Source organism: Gallus gallus, chromosome 2 (genome assembly GCF_016699485.2).
Source record: "Gallus gallus isolate bGalGal1 chromosome 2, bGalGal1.mat.broiler.GRCg7b, whole genome shotgun sequence".
NCBI lineage: Eukaryota > Metazoa > Chordata > Aves > Galliformes > Phasianidae > Gallus > Gallus gallus.
In genome coordinates, this window is record NC_052533.1 from 90,511,783 (window position 1) to 90,526,873 (window position 15,091).

Sequence of the window (15,091 nt, forward strand, 5' to 3'; positions counted from 1 at the left end):
CTATTTTTTCATTTTTTATATTTCAAGATCTCCAGAGTTTAAGGTGGGGCTGAGAGGAAGGTAGAGGTGATCAGGGAAGGAGGACACCGGAAGAAAATACGATACAAATCAACAAGCATCGATATCAGCAGCATGCCAGAAATGCATTAGTGGAACTTGGATGTAGGGAAAGGTGATATGAAGGAAAGGATGCCTCTTTTGAGAAACGGTCAAATACTTAAAGAAAAAGAAAGGGATCCATTCCTGGCTGTTCTTGTGCTGTTTGAAAGCGTGCTCATGCCTGTTCCCTTTGGTATGCGTCCTTTGGGTATATATCAAATTGGAATTGCCTGGAAGCTAAGCAGAATTTGTCAGGATATAAAAATGGCCCTACTTTGCATTTTCAAATTAAAACAGTCAGGATGTCATAAATGCTAACTGTCCATTACTGCCGTGCACTGCAGTATGGTGGCACAAGCTGCATGCTGCAGTTCTTGCTGACCAGAGACCTCTAGGAGATCTTTAAGCAGAGATGAGGCATAAGGATGGATTATCTCACTTCTCTGAGAAGAAGTCAGTCTCTTACCATTATTTTATCATAGTGTTTTGGTATTTAATATACAAGGATTTGACAAAGTACTACTGTATAATCTTCTAACAATACCCATTTTGCCCCATAAAATTATTATATGCAGTCTTAAAATGTTAATTACGTCACTATTAGGGTAGAGTATCATAAAATTCAGTTTATAATATTAAAACTCAGAAATGACACAGTGTGATCAATCACATTCCTTGGTAATATTCAACTTTCTTCACTTTTCTTTAATTTTGCATTTAGTATAACAAATTGAGATTAAAGCAGCAGCCTCCAGTTCAAGGTCTCTTGGCGGTGAATGGCAGTAAAGTCACAAGTAAAGTGATAAGAAAACAAATCACGCTGAAATCTAATATTTAATAACATTTCAGACAGATTACAGAGATTTAAGACCCTGTGCTGTAATCAGCAGTGGATCGGGGCAGATATTCCAGTAATTGCAGAGGGAAATGCTCTCATTTCTTAGAAATAAATGCGGATCGTCAGTAGAAGTCTTGAAATATACCAAGCAGCTAGTATAAAACAGAGACGTCTTTTTGGTAGGATTTTTTAAATTCCATTTCTGCTCCTAGAACCAACACATGAACTCTACGTTATGATGTTTTCTATTAGCTGAGGATACCGTCTGTTCCTCATTCCTGTCCATTCCCCATCACCTTGCCAATTGGTGCTGATATTGCGCATCCTTCATTTGGACTTCTGCATTCCTTGAACAAAAACAGAGAAAACTTCCTAAAGATGGGGAGATTCCCCCAAAGAGGTCTTTCATATTTGTCTATTATTTTCTATTTTTTAAAACCTTTATTCCTTATTTTATTTTTTTTTTTGAATACCAGAATATAACATAACGGTATTTTTATTCAGCTAATAAAGGACTAAATCTCCTTTCGAAAATCTGTTCAATTGACAATGAACTGATGGCCGAGTTACACAATAATGCAAAAAAAAAAGTTACACTTCAGTTAGCGGAGCTCTCTTTTGCACATAATGTACATATCAATTACTTAGTGATGCATTCTGTGGTATAATCTAATTCAACACGTCAAACTTTTCAACCCAATTTATAAATTCAGCTGCATCAGCCTCTGCATCATTTACACCAAATGATTTTTAGCTTCTCTAGAAATCAACTCCTATGGAAAAAAAATGGGGTGGATTTATTGTGTGTGTTATACTCTGGGACCCAGTTTGCTCAGTGAGCAAAATGAATGCAGTGAGTTTCACACAGTAGAACTAGATATTGTGTATTGTATTTTGTATGCTGAGCCCTTTTTTTTTCTTCTCTCTCCTTCTCCTTTTTTCTCCAATAGAGCTATCCAGTCTTGAATATGTCAGTGTGCCTTGAATGTGCAGTCACATTCTGAGGTGTCTTTGAACTCTTCAATGGTGCTTTGCATTTCTTTGAGACCTTTTATGGGAAGGAAATAGAGAAATGTGGACTAAAATGCTGTGTGGTTGTCTCATTATTTCTCTTCCATTAAAAAAAAAAAAAAGAAGAGTTAGTTTTTGTTAGACGGGGACACCTCTCTTACATAGTATATTCAGCATCCACTGTGCCTGGCTCCATACTGATATTTGCAGGCAGCATGGGGTATGGCGTACCAATTTAGAAGGCCAAGACAATAGCCCTGTATCTGCTCTGAACAAAGAAATTATCACCCTCAGCTAGCAATTACTTTGACAAAAGAATAAATGGATTTTCAATATATTGCTCATTTCTGGACTTCTTTTTTTTTTTTTTTTTTTTTTAATTTTTGTTTATGGAAATAGGGGGGGAAAAAGAAAACCCAACCAAAGTCCACAACAAAACAAAAATCTACCAAGCCAGACCAACCAAAGAAATAAAGAAAAGACAGAGAAAGGTGAAGAGCAATGGCTAAAAATCAAAGGATAATAAAACGTGACCAGAAAAGTTAGAAGGTCTCCTCCAGTTCTAACACAACCAGCAGGAAACATATCTGGGGGAAGATGGAGGAATGGGACCTATAAATACATGTCTCTCTTCAGGACTACTTTCTGTCACCCTACCCAAGGCAAAGTCACATTTTAGTACCTAAGTGGTCTCGAGCAGTAGGCAGCTTAGCATGGGGTTGCAGTATGGCATCAGGTGAGTTTTAGATGGGAAAGTTTGCGCAGCAACACTTGTTACATGATAAAAATCAACTGCCTCAGTACTGCAGGGATGCACAGTATGAGTGCCACCACCAGAGAGGCATGAATTAAAGGTATTTAAGCAGAAATCTCACAAATGATTATTCTGGCATATAAAAAGGGAAGCCAGTAAAAGTTCTGTACAGAGGAGCACTCACAGAGATTGTACTAATATATTTAACAATGTTTCTTTTAATTAAATTTACAGTTTCAGAGATTTTATTTCTACATATGTTAGGCATGAATAGGAGAGGGAGCAGTCTCATGTAGATTTTCTAGAACTGAGGTGAATTTTTGTCTCATTGTTGTGAATACAGCTTTTGCTCAGCAATTGTGTCTATATTCCTAGTGGTGGGGGATATGGGTTTACTATCTCAGTTAACTCCCTGCTCTAGCACCCATAAAGTGTAAAGCATTGAACATGTTTAATTTTTAAAATCTCTTTTGCATATGCCCTTTTGGCAGGGACACTCCATAAGCAGATATCTTTTTGTACTACTTGGGGCATGGTGTCTGACAGAGATTATTGTATAGCTTGAAGAAAATGTAGGGGTGTAAAATATAAGACTGTATATATGGGATTTCATCCAGTGCACTCAGCCAAAAGAAATACTGAACCACTGCTAAATCATCCTAATGAGTTAAGTATTGTGTGTGGTTTTGTTATTTTAAGCAAATGCACTCATATTTGTTTCTGGAACTGTAAGGGATCAGTCAAGCAAATGTTTCCATGGAAGGAAAAAAAAAAAGTTCATATAACTTACACTGCCTTACTTTCTTGGTGGCAAAGTGTTTAAAATAATTGTTCAATGAAAGACTAAACATTTTCTTGGAAAACTCATTTAACTCAAGAATCAGCCATATAGACTGTGCACTTCACTGTATGAAATAATAAACTTCACTCTTTTCTTTTTTTTCTATTTTACCTTTAGTACACAGACACCTTTATAAAGTCCATATGTTACATATAACTAGGCATTTTCAATTGAAAAAAAAAAACCAACTCCAAACCCTACCCAACTACAAAGAATTAGACTTATAGGCTTAAGAAAAACATCTAAACTGGTTTCCAGTTTAAATTGGTGGTGAGAGTGGAGAGAGGGGCAAGATAAAAAGGAATTGGTTCGGTTGCCGAAACTGGGGGTTTCAACAGGAACAAACAGAAGGGCCTCAGTCTTTAATGTCATCTCCAATTTTCTATGAATATAGGGATTAAGTGACTACTGCTATTCATAAGTGAATGTTTTCCCTCCCAGATGTGAAACGTCTTCCAGACTGCTTGGCTGGGAGCTTTTGAAACATATGCTGCTCCCTCTTCTCCCATCCTCACCTTCCGGTCACCCAGATTGTGATGGGTGTAATAATGAGTGAACTAAAAGGAGCAATTCCTGGGCACTGTCACCGCTTTCTTTTGAATAAGGATTGAATTTTTTTTTTCCTCAGTTTGCTTTGCGTTTGCTTTTGAGAATACACGTGAAATGTGGAGGAGTAAACACAACCCAGCCTCTGAATGTTTGCTCAAGTGTGGTGGGTATGAGCATTGCGGTTAGGTAGAAAAGGAGGTGGTGGGAAACACATCTTTCAGAGCTTCCAGCCAAGGAGCATTTAGCATGAAGCCTGGGGCAGAGGGGGGCACAGCAGAAATGACTTCATTGTATCTTTTCAGGTCTCCTAAATCTTGCATCACAAACAGACAGTTGATTACTGGTATAATTTTGGACAGTCACAGGTGTGACCCTGTAACAGCCCAGCACCAAGGCATTCTCCTATCAGTTGTGTTTTGCTGGAGTCCATCAGGATGGGACCATAATGTCTCCTAGTTTGGAAATGACACTTGCTGTCTTTGCTTACTGCTGATAGAGGATTGTCCTTCTGGAAAAGCATTCAGATGGTCATTTATGGCAAAATGTTTGACTAGAGGCTTTTCCTTAGTCTTCACCAGGCAGTTTCAGCCCCCACAGCACTGATTTGCTCATACATAGTATGTAAACAGATTGTTCTGGCTGGATTTGCTGGGCTTCGTCCCTGCTAAAGCCGTATCTACAGCTAAAAGAGCCTATAGGAATTTTCACTCTTAGATATAGAAAGACCAAACCCAGTACAGAACAAGCTTTTTGCTTTTCCTTATAAATCAAGTACTTCTTCAGTATTTAAAATCATTAAAAGGCACCATTATGTTTATGGGAATTTCTGTAATAATCCTTCTCACCTCTTTAAAATAAAACAAGTTTCAGCCAACTGTCTTATTGGTGTACCATTTTTCCAGCTGTAGGAAAAAAAAAAAAAAAAAGCCCTACTTTAGCATGCATGTCACCACTTGGAAAGAGCAGAGACCTATAAACATGGAGAGTGTGGCTTCAGCTTTATCGTTATAAGCTAAAGAGCAGCATGTCCATTACCAACAGCTGGAAAATGAGGCAATGACTAAAAATGGCATTATTGTGCTCCTCACGGATGTTTTACTAGGAAAGATCAGAGGGCTGGAGGCTCTTCTGACAGAGAAAGCTCATCAGAGATTTTTTACTTTATGGCACGATAGTTTTCTACAGGTTTTGGCTAACGTATGTCAGAGATGAACCCAACAGCCTCACCCAAGTCCAAAAATAAGCACACGTGAATTGTTTAGACCCCTACTCTGCTCTACTACAAATGGAGGGTGGAAAAGGTTTGGTAAGCCTGCAAACTATCATAGAAGACATACCCCACCTCTGCTCCAGCTTCCACAGTTGAATGCCTTCTGTAGCATTACTGTTTTAAGTGAAATCTAACCTTGATTATGTGGCAGGGGCCTGTTACGTTAATTGACAACGTGGTGCTAAATATATTTGCGATACAATATTTGATTATAAAATGTTAACAGCGCTTGAGGTATTGCCATAATAGCTACAGATCTCAGCTGCTAACAAGGCCTTGCTTTGTCATTCACTTTACAAATGTGGAATAAAAGACAGTCCTTGTCTCTGAGACCGTGAGGTTTAGAGAGACGTGTCTGAGCACTGAAGAGAAACCCAGTAACTTGCCTGAAGTCTTAACACTCAGTCAGCAAGAGAGCCAGGCATGAAAAACATGTTTCCTGAGCCCTGGTCATGCTGTGCTCACTTGATCACTTCATTTTTAAATAAATCTGGTGTTTAAAGTGCTGTTTATAATTATCGTGCCGAGGGAAGTTGATAAGGTCAGTGCACAACCACTTAAGACAGAGCAGAGTTGTATTTGAAGGCGCTGTAGAGCATAGGTAGTGCAAACGTAGATGGGGGTGGTGAGTTTTGAAGAATGGTGGTGTAATAAACCGAACTAACATGTGAAGAAGGAAAAAATCAGACCTTTGTGTCTGAGCGAGTGTCAGGATGCGGGGGAGGACTGAAGCAGAGGAGGGAAAAGCACAGGGGAGAACATACGGATTCCTCTTCTGCTCTTGCATTCAGTCTCCCATGCTGGGGAAGGTCACAGCATTCATAAACAGACTGAAAATGCTGCAGCTGTAAGGCAGGCAATCAGAGTAATTCAACAGAATCTGAATGCATACGTGGATGTATAACTGCATACAAACGCAACACTTTCGCTTATGGTAGAAAGTTGACTTGAACTATATTTAATTCTATTCATTTCCATTTATTTAGTTTAGAATATTTGATTCACCTTAAAGTTCCATAAGAAGTTAAACCATCTCATCCAAATAATTCAGTGTGTCTGCTACATCACAACTGCTAGGACATGGTAGGGATCTGGTGGCAACTCTTTTCAGCACTAAACTCCATAGTTGCACTGTGTGTTCAGTAGTAGGGACCAATTAGTGCTTGCATTTTTCATTTTCAGATGAAAATGAAACTTGAAAATTATCTAAAATGTTTTCCTGAAAACTGTCATTTCATACAACTAGGTTTTCAGGAAAATAGTTAAAGGGTAGAAGATCTATTTGAGGAAGAGACCGCAAATACTGTGTTTACCTAATAACAGTATTTCTACATTAAGTTCCCATCTGTTATACAGTTTGTACAAACTGTGCAACACTGGATTAAGTCTTCTCATGCCGAAGTTGATGACAAAGCATTCCCTGTATTTTGCATAAACAAATGGTTTTCTTGAGTCTCATTTGAGCAAGATATTTTTGATCCAGCTTAACTGAATGTGGTCTGTAGATGTGTTAGTGTCCAATGGTATAAAGTTAGTGCAAAAGCTTTGATGGGGATGAGGATCTGCTGCTGAACAAATATGAGAAAACCAGTTCCCTTACAAATTGTTGGAGCTAGCCATCTTTTTCACCACTGACCCATGTGGGACAGACTTTGTGGTGTCCTCCAGTCCTCTTTCTTCATATCACCAAAAAAATACCTGCTACGGAGTGCTGCTCCCTTTGTCCATCTGAACTTTGAATAAAAGCACATGTCACAGGCAGCAAGAAATCATCAGGCTCAAGTGTATCTGTAGGCTGGCCTTCTTATGTTGACAAACAGCGATGTAAGTCAAGGAGTGTCTGTATGCCATCTGTTCTTTTCAACCATCCATGTGAGAAAGATTTTGCTTTCAAAGTGGTTTTACTGCTTTAATCCTATGCCTCCATGTCTTTTACTGCTTCTTACTTTCTATTCTCTATTCACTGTTAACCATTATTAATCCTTCCCTACCCTTGATATGTCCCCTGAGGCTCTTATTCTGTGGGTGATGAGCACTGCCCCATGCATGAAGCTTCTTTTTTCATTGGTGGTTGACTGATTTTTTTTTTTTTTTCCAAAATCCCGTGAAAGCACAGAAAACCAGCTCTCATTTGTGTCCCTGCAGAACAACCTTAACATCTACTGATGCATTTTTGATGTGTTATTTACTCTGGGAATTCATGTGTGATGGGGCAGTGCCAAATCTGGATGAAAGTCAAGAGATTGTGTGTTGGAAGCTCTTCCTGTGTAAGACGTACCAGATACCATATTCATCTGGCAGCGTCCTGCCTCCTCTGAATTCTGACTACATTGTTGGAGGACTTGAAGAATACTGAGCTTTCAAAACATGAATACAAGATATGGCTAGAACCCTGATGCTGTTTTCAGTCTGGAGATGCCCTGCACTTGACCATTCTCAACTTCAGTTTCCCATAGGAAATATCTTCACCTTTGATCCTGAGTGCATCTGTTTGTTGGTTTTACCATACTTTTTCCTGACCCTGCTGAAGGAAAAAAAATTGATATCTACCTTTCCTTGGGTTCTGCTGTTCAGCTGAACTTACAAAAAGTAAAATAAGATGGGGCACATGTGCTTCCACTCAGCTGACTTTGATAACCCTGAGAACTCAGGAAGCCACAACAATGAATACACTGGTGTTAGACACATGCTGTAGAAATACAACATTTCCAACATAGTTTTTAAGGGCTTTTTCCAGTCACAGACTGGAAACCTGAAGTCTCTTATGAATGAAAAGGTATTGCTTCTCCGGTAAGAAAGACAGAGACAAAGAGAGGCTGTGGGGTCTCCTCCTCGGAGATCTCCCAAAGCCACTTGTACGTGGGCCTGGACGCCCTGCTCTGGGTGGCCCTGCTGGAGCAGGGGTAGGACCAGATGGACCCAGATGGCCTTTTCAATCTCAGTCATTCTGTGACTGTGATTCTGTAAAAAGTCAAGTTTTCTTACTGAAGTATGTCTTCATCTGTGCCCTCAGCTCCTCACTGGTGCCTTGAAATACTTTATCGAGGTGAAAAACTCAAGTTCACTGTCACCTCAGACACATTTCACCAGTCTTTCCCCATCAGTGCCAATTTAAAGGAGAGATGTGATTGGCTCTGCTGGAAGATGAGCTGATTCCAAGTCATTGCTGCCAGTCACTCAAATGGGTAGGCTTTCTGCCCTTTATAATTGAGTATAATTAAAACCAGGAGAGATATTTAAATATTTGACCTCTCTTCTCCAGGACTGCAGCTTTCACATGAAACAATGTGCAACCTTGACATCAAAAGTCAAGTTTTATACTCAGAAAACCAGTTCAGGCATTATCAACTTGTTGCCAGATGATCAAAGAGTACTTACAGAACTGAACAACTGGCAGTATGTTATGACATCGTCTCCCGTGGAGCTAAAGTCCTCTTTGTTGACCACAGATCAGTCTGCCGAAGCTCAGTCCATGCAGAGAGCATCATCCCAGATTCTGTCTCTCATTGATATTTTCAGGACATCAAGGAGTTCATCTTGCACCTAAAGTTATGAAAAACTGAGTTATCCAGAAACAATGCTGAATTTTGCAGGAAGGTGGCTGAGACTGCTGTTTGAACACAAGACTATGAGACTGATTCTAGGTGAAAAGTAATGCTTCCTCAGTTCAACCACTAGCTTGTTATGTGTTGAGATTGCCTGTCTCTTGGTTTCTTGTCTTCTTTCCCCTTTCACTTCTTAGTTCAGCATGTCACCTCTTAATTGGATTTTATGTTAAGATAAACTGATTTCCAAAGTTGTCCACCAGCCTACAAACATGGTCATGCACTCATTCAGTGTAAGGCGTAGATCCTAAAGGCATACTTTTGAAAATTTAGGTCAAAAATATCTCAAGTTTCAGCTAGAGGGGACATGTAAGGACGAGAAGTCTAAACGTTATGTGGGGAAAATACTTCTGTCAGGTACTGTGGATGCTGTGTTTTAGCACTCACCGTTATCAGAATTAACCATCTCACCAGGAAGACCGCAGGTTAAATGGTCTTCTGGATGTCATTTAATTCGACTCAAAGGCTTGGTGAAGCTTTGTGATGGTATAGAGGAGCCCCCCACTGCAGCAGACTACCTCTGTTAGGATTCACATCCAGGTAAGAAAATCATAACACTGCCTGAAGAGAAAGAACATCAATGGCATCTCGTCGTGTATGACTTAGAGAACTTCAGTTCAGTTAGGGTACTCTCAGATGCACAAATGACTGATTCTAGTCATGCACCATGAATGTTATTCCCCTTTAAAAATGTTTTCCTTGAAATTACAGAATAACATCTCAAGTACTTGGATATCTGGGAAACCAACTTAGCATTGTTTGACAAATCCTTGCTGCCGAACTAAATCAACCAGTTAGTCATCCTAATGCTTGTTAATGATATTTCCATTAGATCAGTGTAATTTGGCTTTATTTCCAAATTCCAGGTGAAAAAAAAAAAAAAAAAGCTGCATTGATCCTGCAAATGAATGATGTTTCTGTGCTACCGAAACCCAAAAAGTCCGTGATTGGTTACACCTTACTACCAACATTTGAGGCAACAATTCAGTAGTATTCCCCCACCTTCCAGTAAAATTTCACTATACGAATCCCAGAAGAGACCATTAAATCAAACGTGGTACTGACATGGTCAGTTCACTGAGAAAAAGATGACAGGCCTAAAGAAGTGCTGTTGGTTGCTCATGTAACCTGAATCTTTTAATTGTGCCAGTGACCACCTCCTCTTTGTGCTTAATTTTGAGTCCATTTTGAACGGGCAGTTCGTCTGTAATGGGTTAACTGATGCCATGCTAATAGAGGAGCCAAACAAATATAGTTTAATGCACCCTACTTTGAATGCAGAGTTCATATGTATTCCAGACAAAAGGCCAAACAAATTTACAACACTTCATGCATTTCTATAGCGGAGCATTTTTTACTGAAGGATATGTAAATCCTGCACTAATCAGAGGTTCTGGAATTCCAAATGCCACTAAAGGTTATGACCTGAAGCCCTGCTAATAGATGACTGAGGGCGTAGACTAAGTAGTTCTGAATGACAGCAACCACAGGGTGTTTTGCATGAAAAGTAACCTCTAATAAATGACCTCTGCTTTTTTCCTTTCAAAGCTATGACAGTAATGAATATGAAAGGGGGAACTTTGTACACACCGAGTGTTATTTACACCTAAACACTGCAAGAGTGTGGATCATATGTGAGGGCTTCAGTTCAGCTGAAAAAAAAAGAGGGAAGGGTGTTTTCAGTGCCTTAGCAAACATTGCTTCATTTCTGCTGACTTCATTAACAGCCCCTTTCCTAAACAGCGGCACCACACAACGAGGTCACTTTGTTAAGGGAAGCATTTTCCCCTTCATTATATACACACGTGTGTAAAGACTTATCTGTACATGTGTATGTATATGTGCTCTGGGCGGGCTACTGGCTTTGTATATGGGATCTCTGGGGTTGCTGAGAGAGGCATTCAAATTTCTGCTTTTGTGACCTTTAGCTAGGCAAAACACGGTGTCTTTGGTGGTAGGAGCAAAACAAGGACGTTTCTAATGGCAGAGAGTCTCTCCTAGTGAGTGATATCTACCCTTGCACTTTTTGCAGAAAAGCAGGTCTGAGATTTCTTCTTCAGTGCACGTGGGACCAGAGTTCTGAGAAAACGGGTTTCCTTTGAGTGATGGTGATCAGTCAGCGAAACCTCTCACAACAGGTTAAAGACACTGGAAGGCGAATAGGGCAATTATGAGACAACCATCTCGCCTGTGTTCCTGCCGCTCAGGATTGTTCCTGGCCGTGTGCACCGCTTTGCCGTACCACTCTTCACATCAGTCATTTGCAAGGGGTCACGGATTGCTTTGTGGGGCTGCCTTCTCTTCCTGGTCTCAGCATGTAAGGGCACATCGGGATGGGGAAGGCAGGCAGGCAGCATTGAGACCCCACACATGCAGCCAGGTCGGGTGATGCACCCTTTACCTCGGCATAGCACTGCAGCTTCCAGTTCAGGAGATTGCTTGCTTGCTACAAATCCATCTCAGGCTCTCTCGACAGTGCTGCCCAATAGGCATATCAAAGGCCCAGCACCTTCAGGACGCTTAGGTGCCATTCTTGCTGCTGAAAAGCTCAGCCCTTTATGGTGTCATCCCTGCGTGCTGCTGCACACGGACTGCCTCCAGACATGTCACGCGTGGTGGGAGGGCAGCTCTGACACTCTGCTGCCTCCCCAGCCCCCTGTCTTCCCCATGCAAAGCCTGTTTGTTTGGGATCCAAGCATGTGAGCATGCAGCATTTGGCCTGTTCGGAGTCTTCCTGGTCTAATGCACTTCATACCCCAGGAATTTTTTGTCCGACGCTCAGCACAAGTTCTTTTTATTCCCTTAATATTATCCAAATATTTTTTCATTAGTTAATTTTTAATACAGATGCTCTATTTGCAGGTGGTAGTTATGTTTGTTCAGGTATGACTGCCATTTTCTCAGGTGGCAATTTTGCCTGAGTAAGGAGGCCAAAGCAGGGCTTTAAAATGCACTCCTCATAAAAAATTAAAGAGCTATTCTTTATTTACATGTTTACGCTACACTCAATCCATCGTGTAAAGCTTTCTCTGCCTTAAAACCAAATCTCCAGGGTGCACTCCGTGCCTGGGGAAACTGGATGGCTCAGGGAAATGATAAAGAGATATCTGTCTGTCCACCTATCTGTCATTTTTTATACCATACTCATTACCATGGTCTCTGAGCTCCTATTAGGTGTATGGAGCCATTCCCATTTCGGTACTGAGCTGGTCAGCAGAGACAGTGAAGCCATCATTATTTCTGGAAAAGCACTAGCCTGTGGAAGGGACAGGTTGGTCAGTTTGTAGCGGGCACTTGGACAGAAGATGAATCCCCTTTATTAGCTGCCTGGGAAGTCTGGTTTGGCTTCCAGAAGATGCAGTTCAAATGGACTGTGTGCAGAGAGTTAGCCTTAGGTATCAACACTGCTGCTCCCACATTCAGTTCACGTCACCTCGTGAGGAGCTGCCTCCTCCCGCCTCCGTGACAGCTGTGTACCAGGAGGGGGACGTGAACTCTGAGAAGCCATCAAAAGACCTGGCAACTTTAACTTGGAGAGACTGTCCAGGGGACTCTTCAAATTAACAGAAATAGCCGCATTTCTCATCCTCTCGCATGTAACTGTTCGGCCACTTCCAGGCCATGTCATCACACATTTGTCTCATTCTTAACCCCAGGGTCCACCTGTTCCTCTGCAGAATTCACTTATTGTCTTCTGACTGGTGCTTCAATTTCAGGCTCTCGAGGATGGCGGCTTTTCATTACGTTGTATTCAGGGCCAGACGTGGTGAGGCCTGATCCCTGACAAGGACCTGTGGGCACTCAGCAGGCAAATGCTAGTTAACACCAAGAATAAAGTAACAGCAGCACTTCGCAGTCCGCTCCAAGGCTGACTATTACAGCTGCTATTGCTGGTGCTATTAGCCATCTTGTTGCCCATTTGTTTTAATTTGTTTTTCCCCCGTCTTAGGAGGAGATTTTCCACATCCATCTTGGATTCTCTGTCAGGTCTATCAGCTGTACAGCTGCAGCCTGAGAAGCCTGTGCTTCCAGGAGGGCTCTCACTGGGATATAGCAGTGTGCACTCTGGGATCTGCAGGGTGGATGGGTGCTCCAAGTGAACGCCTTCTTCCCGTTCCCTGGTTCCTGTGCCGTGCGGTGGCATGGAGGGGGATGACTTTGTTCCTCTTCTATTGTAAAAGAGTGGGCAAAGAGTGGCCTGCCCCAAATGGAAAACAATTACAAGGCCTAAATCTATGATGCGTCACTTCCCTGCTGCAAGCACCTCTCCTATCCCTCTTGCCCCCGCCTGGCTCAGATATGCTGCAGTTTACTCTCAGCTTTAATTTAAAAATAGATGCAGCCATCAGCAGGAGTGGCAGCCGGCATTCAGTTCATGAAATGTATCCAAGGCTCCAAAGAGGAGAAGGACTGTGGTTTTGAAATAAATGTGAGGGAAAAATTTATAAATGACAAATGAAGAGCTGAAACCCCACTCCAGACAGATTCTGACAAAGCTTCTCGGATCATCTGCATCCAAAATTGGAAGGGTTTGGTTCAGGCTTTCCTGTTGCTCACTTACAGAAATCTGGCATCACCTCCTCCAGCCGAGGGGAGCCAGGACAAAACAGAGAAAGGGGAAATGAGTTTAACCTGAAATGCTTCATGGAAATGTTCTGGGTTTGACAGGTTTGTGGTGGAAGCCTGCCCTGTTTTCCTGGTCAGCTGTTGGGACCCTGGGCTTCTGGCCACAGTTTTGGAATTCCTTTAAAGCCCATTGCAGCCGTGGAGGATCTTATTTTAGGACTGATGATGGATTGATGCTCCAAGAGCAGACCGTGCAACCTACTGCAGTACTCTGAACTAAATCTAATATTTTGTTCCTTTTTATTTTCTCCCTCCTTCCCATAGCCATTTTATGGAGGCAACAAAAATTAATTTTCTGGTAATGTACAATAGAAATGCATTTTCTTTCGAAGACCGCAGACCAGATTTTCAGCTCTTTCCAACTAGCCTAACTCAATCGATACTTTTGATTTATGCCAGCCTAAGGAAGAAATTGGACAATTTACATTTTAACTTCCTCTCCTAGGAATCATCTTTTTGTTCCTGAAATCTGCAGATGAGGAATGAAACTCTAAAAAATCTACTCAGCCCAGCCATGGTTCGACTGCAGGACCCTGACAGCAGCAGGCTTGCACAGGGTGGTAAAGAGGCGATTAAGAGTTTTACTGTCTGTTTTATCATCTCGGTTTTTACAATAAAGAGAGCTGTCATTGGTTTAGGATTATTTTACCTATGTCTATTCATTTCATTTCATTGTCTTTGCAAGTCTCACTCCCATTTCGTGCTGCTTGGGTTCTGCCCTTTTCAACTCCTCATGGATGAGTGGGGAAGAAAGAACAGACTGGCCAACAAATTATGCAGAAAGAGTACAAAAAATCGAGCTTATAAGCCAATCTCTTCTTTTACCTGTGAAAAAACAACCCTGTTTTTTCATCATACCTCTATTGTGCTTTTGATTGTATAGATGTGCTAAAGCAAACACATGCGTCTCTTCCCTGCTGCCCACATGCTGAAATTAGCAAAAGGAACTGATCCAGACACCACTGTGGGATCATAGAATAGAATCATAGAATCGCTCAGGTTGGAAAAGACCTTCAAGATCATTGAGTCCAACCATGACCTAACCATACTACCCTAACTCTAACAACCCTCCGCTAAATCATGGCCCTGAGCACCACATCCAAACGGTTTTTAAACACATCCGGGGATGGTGACTCAACCACCTCCCTGGGGAGCCTTTTCCAGTGTTTAACCGCCCTTTCTGTAAAGAAGTGTTTCCTGATATCCAACATACCAACATGCTGAGATACAGGTGGGGAGAGCAGAATTGCAATGTGCTTTTCTTTGGCATTTGGAGGGAAGATAGGAGAGGAAGACTGGAAATGGAGATAATGGGACAAGAGGAGACAGCAGATGTGAAGACAGAGAGCAATAGAAGGATGGTTTAAGCAGAGGAGGTTGTGGGAACATAGGGAAGATAGGGCAACTGTCATGGACGGAAGCAGATGAACAACTATGGGGAACTATGAGGATGAAAGCAGTTAAAACAGAGAAAAAAAATATAAGTATCCAATCCAGG

At 41.4% G+C, this 15,091-nt stretch overlaps 1 protein-coding gene across 1 annotated transcript in view; it reads left to right on the forward strand.

Moving 5' to 3' along the window:
• Nucleotides 1-14,155, forward strand: part of ZNF516 (zinc finger protein 516) — a 128,382-nt gene extending 114,227 nt beyond the window's left edge. Inside the window, exon 7 of the mRNA XM_025147787.3 lies at nt 14,039-14,155. Within this exon, the coding sequence (XP_025003555.2) occupies nt 14,039-14,072 (34 nt within the window). The 3' untranslated portion in view covers nt 14,073-14,155. The remainder of the gene's footprint in view (nt 1-14,038) is intronic.
• Nucleotides 14,156-15,091: the final 936 nt, after the last annotated feature.